Source organism: Zeugodacus cucurbitae, chromosome 6 (assembly GCF_028554725.1).
Source record: "Zeugodacus cucurbitae isolate PBARC_wt_2022May chromosome 6, idZeuCucr1.2, whole genome shotgun sequence".
In the NCBI taxonomy this organism is placed as follows: Eukaryota; Metazoa; Arthropoda; class Insecta; order Diptera; family Tephritidae; genus Zeugodacus; species Zeugodacus cucurbitae.
In genome coordinates this window covers 22,509,566-22,517,789 of record NC_071671.1, presented here as the reverse complement: position 1 = coordinate 22,517,789, position 8,224 = coordinate 22,509,566, and the positions used below count along the sequence as shown (strand labels likewise).

The 8,224-nt window shown below is 37.6% G+C and overlaps 1 protein-coding gene across 1 annotated transcript; it reads right to left on the bottom strand.

The window, feature by feature from the left end:
- Nucleotides 1–985: 985 nt before the first annotated feature.
- On the bottom strand, nt 986–3,704 carry LOC105210760 (lysyl oxidase homolog 3B). Its single transcript, XM_011181902.3, has 4 exons — nt 3,307–3,704; nt 1,647–2,583; nt 1,427–1,584; nt 986–1,363 (listed from the first exon to the last, which is right to left on the bottom strand). The coding sequence occupies exons 1-4, from the start codon at nt 3,518–3,520 to the stop codon at nt 1,146–1,148; spliced, it is 1,527 nt and encodes a 508-aa protein (XP_011180204.2). The 5' UTR covers nt 3,521–3,704; the 3' UTR covers nt 986–1,145.
- Nucleotides 3,705–8,224: the final 4,520 nt, after the last annotated feature.

Genomic DNA, 8,224 nt, shown 5'->3' with positions numbered 1-8,224 from the left:
ATCTTTAGTAAACATTATACATTTATATGTCTACGTTGAATACGGGTTTGACCGTCATAAGAGAGAGAGAGGAACTAATATAAATTTATGTAGAAACTTTGATTTTAGGTTTTCATAATAGAAAATAAATTTAAATATACAACGGTTATATTATAATTTGAAAGTAAGGACTCACCCAAGCCATTCTGATTGAAAAATCCGAACACGTAAGGATCTGAAAAAGAAATGAAACGACAAACTATGAAACAATCGAAACAAATTACTGAAATGTAGAAAACCAATATATCAATAAGTATTTAGAGAGAGATTCCATGCATATTCTCGCTATATTATTTCTGGTAACTGTAAAAATTATTTTAAATTATTAATTATAAATTTTTAGTTCTTAATTTGTAATCAATTAGGATTTTGGGACATCCTTAATGCACGAATATACCCTGAATTTATTATTAAAATGTACTCCTATATGTAGGCAATTGTTAGTATTTTGTCTTCAACTCAAAACGCGTTGCCTACATTCAGGCGTGAGTCAAAAAGAGACTAATTTCAATAAATTCGGGAAGAGAGTAAAATTAAAAATATTATTTCTGGTAAGTATTCTGAAAATAAATATTCAGAGTCAAGCTACTGGATGCAGAGTTATCGACAAATATATCCATAAGAGAGGTTACAAGTAGCAACTACAATATGTATAAGATTTCATATGTTGTTTTCCGGTTCTTATTCAAAGGCTTTGAGTTTGCGAAACTTATACTGTTGTCTCCATATAGGGGAACTGTTTAACTGAAAACACAATAGGTAATATGGAGTAATATTTAGATTTTTGAACATTTTCATATAACATGCATATTTTCAGAGGTGTACCGAAGAGCAACTATATAACTATATGCAATTTTAACCTTATATCTTTCCTTATACTTCATAAATTTATTCTTAAGCTTTCTTACTAAAATATAAAAGTAATCATAAAACAAAAACTCAATAATTTTTCTACATTTAAAAATAAAAATTACTCTTTATTGTATTTGGCTTTACATGTTCCATCAGTTATGTGTAATTTGGCACTATTGAGGAGGTGATGGAATTCCCCGAGCAAGAATTTTTTCAATTTATAATAAAGCATACATGCTTAGGAAAACATTTTCTTAAGGTCTGGCCAGTCGACAGCCATCCACGCGAGCATAAGTGTCGGTGTATAAAAGATTGCACACCGCTGCATTGTTATCATAACTCATTTCAGCCACTTTGAACTCTGGATTCACAGAAATTTTCAGAATATAACTGCCAGTGTCCAACTCGGAGATATCCACCCATTGGCAATCTAAATTGTAGAGATAAATGTCAGAGCAGTTAACCGAAATGCCTGAAATAAGTGGAGATTTGAGAGATTATAATATTCGTTTATTAAAGAGCAACAAATAGGGACCTTGATCGCCGAAATTAGCACAGTTATACTTCTTAGGCACGCCCGACAGGCATTGATTGTCCTCCAAACAGAATGAGGCTTTGTGCCCTTGAGCGACTTTGCTGCCCAATAGGTCGAAGACGTCGAATGTGGCAAAGACTTCCATACTGTGATAATGCCTGGGTATAAAAAGAAGAATAAAATACAATATCGCGTAAGAGAATCTCAAATTCTGTCTTACATATGACACATGTGCCACTCCCAGAGATGTTTTTCTTTGAACGGTCGGAAATCGGTGTTGCCCGCATTCAGCGTACTCGCTGTGAACTTAAGCAACCGACGTGTGACATAACGCCAATTCGGATCGTCGCGTTGTATGTCGTAAGCTTCATTTGCCACACAATTCTCTTCCATCGCACACTGCATCAGCGCCATCGGACGATCTTCCAAGTGTGCGGTACGTTCGAGCTCATAGAAATCCACAACCAAATCAGGCGCTAGGTGGTCACATGCCACGACCGCTACATGATTACGGTCACCATGACATTCCGTCGGTGGTCGTAGGTGATCGTGATGTAGACACTGCGCCAACGTAGTCTCATTACCATAACACTCGGTGCCGCTCAATACAGCCGGCGCTATATCCAAACCACCAAAATAGTCTGACTGCAATGCATCACGCGCAAAACCCAGCGCCAGTTGACGACATACCACATTCGCTTCCAGCAGTGACCAACCATCCGAACATATGGTACCCCAGCGTCCATTATCGATACGCACCTCCACACGTCCTTCATTGGCACGTCGTCCACCACGTAGCCGCAGTTCGATGCGATAAGCATGCGGTAGCGTAAATTTCGGTAATGATTGTGGTGCGGGCGCCTCTGTGATATGTTCCGTTTCTGGACTCTCACATACCACACCGGCCGCTTCATTAGCCTCGCAATCGTTTGTACCCCAGCCTTCGAAGTGGCAGTCGGTGAGCTCCTGTTCATTACCCTCGCAATACATATTATCCATCCAGAAGCGGCGTCGCGCCAAACCAAAGTAACCATCGTGCGTGACACGCCGCAAACCAGGATATCCCAATTGTCGGCAGACCACACGTCCCTCAAGCGCATCCCATTCATCGTCACAAATGGCGCCCCATTTGTTATTGTGCAGAACTTCGATGTTGCCTGGGAATGAATATGTTGGATAATAAGATTCATAAATTCAAAATTTTATTCCCGGTTTTGTCAAGTGACTTATCGGCTTTCTAGTGTCAAAAACTGTGCCTCATTTTCGGGTTAACATTCTAAAAATATCACTACAGAGTTCTGATACAGGTTGGAACTTATTGGGCTCCATGTTTCCTGTCATTTTAAAGTCATATAACCTCCTAAAGATAAAGAGTTATTCCTACAATTTGAATATGGTTTATCACGACACTTTTAAGAACTAAAAAATAAGTGTAACCCAAAGCTTTAATGACTTAAGCTTGGAAAGATCTTGAAGTCATTATCCTCAAACTATTAAAATTCTTTAGTAAAATTCCAATCATTTTTCGAATTCAAACTAAGAAATCCGCCTCCATAGCCATTACCTCCCTTTATCTCTTCATAGTATTGTTTCCTCAGAAACTGAGACGGTTAAGCAATGGCTTCAGTTCATCCTTCGGGAGGTGGAAGAAATTATTCCAAGGCGTCTAAGACAAGCTAAGTGTATGATTAAAGATATCCTTGAAATCTTAACCCAACTCGCTCGGGAACAGCTGAGGGCTATTGGAGTCAAAAACTTATAAAAATATTTCAACACCCACTGTCTTCATTATCATTATCCTCTCAAGAAATTTAGAGCAGATCGTTTAAAAAAAAATTCTCTAAGTTCTTTTTAAGTCACTTGTCTATCCGCTGTCTTACCTTCGTATTCCGTTTCGCCGCCTACCAACCGTATGGCGCCCTCCTCCTTATTCAGCGTCTTAATATACTTTTGTACCAGACGTTGACGCTCCTGACGAGCCTCTTCCAGCGTGCGCTGCACCGCGCCCGTCACAAATACAACATTGAAGGCAAGAAAAACGAAAGTAAGCAGCAGCAGCAGGCGGCGTAATAGCGTGCGCGATATTAAGGACATTGCGCTGGAGAAATATTCTAGGATAACAACAAAAGCCAAACTAGTACTACAGCTAATGCGAGGAACTTTATTGTATGGAGACGCGCGCGTATAAATGCCGATGCGCCGAAAATAGAACTATTGCTTTGAGCGGCAAACAAACCGCGACTATTTGCCAAACGCCACTAAGCGGCGAACAAAAGTTTAATTATGCTCGAGACAAAAAATCTATAGCTATGCAGCTTAGAGCGCACAGTAACAACAAAAACGACAATAACAACATGTGAAATAAACGAATGACATAGAACATTGCGGGGCAACAACAAAAAATGTACAAAGCTATAAAATTGATAAAAATTCGAATTTCGAAATTGCTCTGTGGAGCGACAATGGGTGGGTGAGGGACTAAATAATAACTGAAAAACATAATGGGAAATATGTTATGTTATTATTATTTATCTATTATTATGTGCCAGAGATATTTTTAATGGGCAAAAAGTGATCTGCAATTGCGGAACTGGACTCAGCGCTGGCGAGCGATGAACGAAGATGACACAATGGCACATTTTAAGCTGTTTCACAGTCGTAAAAAATCAAAAACAAATAAAAAAATACAAACATATGTAGAACACGAAATTGTTGTCCGTCCACCCGATGTTTACGTCATTGTGTCACCAAAAGCAAACGAAATGACGAGCAACATTTGGTTCAAGCAAACATCAGGATGCGGCAGCAGCGGCGCGCTGAGGCGCGGAGAGCGCAAATCGAACGCACAGAGACATGCTGAGAAACAATTAAGCTGCGTCGAACGCGCAACAAAGCTTTTCATTTCATTCCAAAGCTGATGAAAATGAAATGAGCGCGACAAACACTTTCGAGGAAAATACATTTAAAAACACCTAATAAGATAAGCGCGATCGATCGCCGAACAGCAACGTTCTTTACAACAAAAAGCATGCAAAAAAAAAACAATAAAAATCGCCAACATATAATGACCCATAAATGTAGTTACTTACCTCAAATGCGAGCGAAATTGCTATGCGCACGCGATCACGTTTCACGATCACTTGGCTAAATAGTCGACATGTTTTTCTAATTGCCAGCGCTTGGCGATCCTCTCCAGCGACACGCCACTGTTTGGCAGCAACAAACAATTTTGTACGATTAGTAACAACAATCAACGTTGTCAATTGCCACACGATATGCTGCTGCTGTTATGACTGCCATGATCACTGCTGATCATCGATTAAATTCTGAAATTGTTATGCGCGCGCAAATTGTCGCATGATCAGCGCGCGTTGTGGCAAACATAAATATCGCGACCCTCTCTGCCGACGGCTTCACATATGCTGAACAGACCGCAAACGCTTTGGAAACTGAGATGGGTATGTGTCATTTGCCGCCAACAAACATAACAGTTAGACAATCGATATTTTCATGTGCTTTAGGCATTGCGTATACCCTACAGGCATTGCCGTGAAATAACGGTTTATATCCGATTAATACTTGGTGATCTTCATTTTATATTGTGCTTGTGCGAAAGTGGCCTTCTAATATCTGATCTCTTCTGATAGTCACATCGGCCAATCAATAGTTTATATTAAGAAACTTCAGCAGTCAGTAACTGAGTAACCATTGTATCCAAGTGATCTGAACGCTATACCATTGTAGAGTGCTAGTTTAAAATAACATCCGACAAATTCTGTGAATCATTACCAATAGGTCTGGAGAGTAGTATCAGAAAATTTATATATTTAAGAAAAACTTTCCCTATTCAAGAAACAACTAGATCAAACTGAGAACAAATCAAGATCGTAGTCAAGAGACGTTCTAAAAAACAGAATGTTTTGACTTCAAAATACGCTTATCAGCTAGGCGAAATACGTTTATTTCAGGACCCCTCTTCAGAAGTGTTAAAGTTTTGTTTTAACGACCTTGTTCCCGATTTCTATATCCCCATTCTGAATGGGTTTTCTTGGCGTAAGACTATTAAAATATTATTAATAAATATTATGCGATTCGATTCGGTAACCCGTCGTTAAAACGGAACAAACTAATAAAATGGTTCTTTACGTTTATAGCATGAACCGAACATACTAGTTAGTCTTCGAAGCCTTAACGAAAGCATTTTATAAGTAAAGTCAATTACTATAGAACTTTAAAACGTTCTATAAGAAGAGAAAGTTTCGATTTTCACAGTTTCGGAATGTATTTATGAGATATCAGATAATCAGTACAGCTTTTCCTCCTATTTATTACTTTCCTATATTCAATATCTGCTAAGTAGTAGTGGAGAGATCTCGAGCTCCCATTGAAGAAAAATTACAGGTAATGAGAACGTCAAACCAATTAAATATCTGGGGTTGCTTTAGTCCAAAGCCTACATAGCCTTTTCGCACAGCCAAATTAATTGATTAATTTAAATTTTAATTGAGAAACCAGTTTTTGCCCTTCGGACTGCCGGCTACTCGATAATCGATCAGCGGTTATACATTTTTGTTCTTGCTTTCATAAAAAGTTGGTAAGTTTCAAAATTTGATTTGGCATCCAAATATGCCCCTTCATAGTGCGATCCTTCATACCAAATTTTATTTCCATAGCTTTATTTATGGCTTAGTTATGGCACTTTATGTGTTTTCGGTTTTCGCCATTTTGTGGGCGTGGCAGTGGTCCGATTTTGCTCATTTTCGAAAGCAACCTTCCTACCCTATGGTGCCAAGAAATAAGTGTGCCAAGTTTCATTAAGATATCTTAATTTTTACTCAAGTTACAGCTTGCACAGACGGACGGACGGCCGACGGACAGACAGACATTCGGATTTGAACTCCACTCTTCACCCTGATCACTTTGGTATATATAACCCTATATCTAACTCGTTTAGTTTTGGGTGTTACAAACAACCGTTATGTGAACAAAACTATAATACTCTCTTTAGCAACATTTGTTGCGAGAGTATAAAAATATGTAATATAATATCAAATTCAATTCACATCGATCAAAGGCATGTGAATTGATCAATTAGCTCCTTTGCGAGAAGACTCTAAGGACTTCGATTGGCATTTTATAAAATTAAGTTGTGGTTATGTCGACTGAGCATCGAGAAAATAGAAAAAATGACCGACAATATCATGTTTTTTGGTTCCTTAAAGGGGTTTCTTAGAGAATGTCAGTATTATCATCACGAGTTCTTGAGATCGAGACCTCTACATCCATCACGAACAGTACTCTTACCGGTTTATGATACATCTTGGAACATTATATAGTACTTTTTAGTTAAAGATCATCATAAAAACCTCATTGTCCGTATTTCAACTATGAATTATTCTACATCAGATTGTGAGACTTCTTCCTCTAAATATTTTTCGTAAAAAAAAATGTGCTGTGGGGTGTGCGTTCACTTGCTGTCAACTATGCTCAAAATTATGCTTTCATCCCATATATCCAGTCATGGGTGATAGCTATGTAGCACAACAGAGATGTTGTCGATTGAATCATTTGAACTTGACACTCAAATGCTCCCAGTTGCCATGAGACACTTAATTGTGACAGTTATAGATAAGTACCGTAAAAAATAAATGAAAACAAAAAAATAAAATCACAAAAAACGGCAATCAATAGATGACATTAAGCTTTGGAAATAAACATAGTCATTAAAAGAAGCGAAAAAGTGTAAAACAAAACCGCAAAAGCAATAACAACAAGAGCAGCAATAAAATAAAAGCGAACGCAATTGCTAAATCTGTTGACGATCAATTTATAATGTGAGCAATGTGTGCAATTGTGGCAAGTTGAGGGTGTTGCAACATGAGCATATGTACGGAATATATATATGTATGCATATAGACTCAATTATATCTAATCATTTATGTCTCTACATGGATAGACGAACACATTATGCTGCTCTGTTTTATAGCTTTCTCCATGCTCTCTTACTCGAACGACGCGCGCTCTCTTTCTTTTTATTTTTCATTAAATTGATTTGGTATTATTTTTTATCATATACGAGTATATATAGTATATAACAGATTGCTTATTGGCTTACAGTTTGATTGCAAGCTGCACATTACGTCACCTCTCAAGCCCCCAAAGTCATCTCCTTTTCTTCGTTATCGATACTTGTTTCTTGCCGATGTCAATTTGTGGTGTGTTGCGGGTCTTTTAATACCGTTTCCAATTCCAATGTTTGCATTCATTTGATATTTTGTCTCAAGTTTGTTTGCGGAGCATAGTAATTAAGATTGAAAATTACGCAAGTTCGACACTGTGCAATGCTACAGTTGGTTGGAATTATAGATATAAATGAATACATATCAAAATTCAAGAGTAATAAAAAACATTAAGACTACCAAGTTGAAGGTCAAAATTTGGAAAGTAGGTAGAAATATTTTTGTAGAGGCAGAACGAGATTAGTTAGTTACTGTATACAGTTGTTAGACGACACTCTGGTTGAAATTTTTTAAAAACCTAATAATGGGCCTTGAATTCTTTTCCTCAGTGCGATTTGGAATGTAGGAAATCAATATTTCCAAATACAGGTGGGCTAAGTATTTCTAGGAGACTTGGACTGGCCAAGAGTACTTTTCACTAATAATTGCAGTAAAGACCTTAAAAGATTAAACCTTTTTTCTAACATTGTTTCTTTCATAAATAACCACATTAGTTCTTACGATTCTACAAGTTCCGTCTATTCAAAACCTCAACTCTATTTTAAGATCATTATTTTAG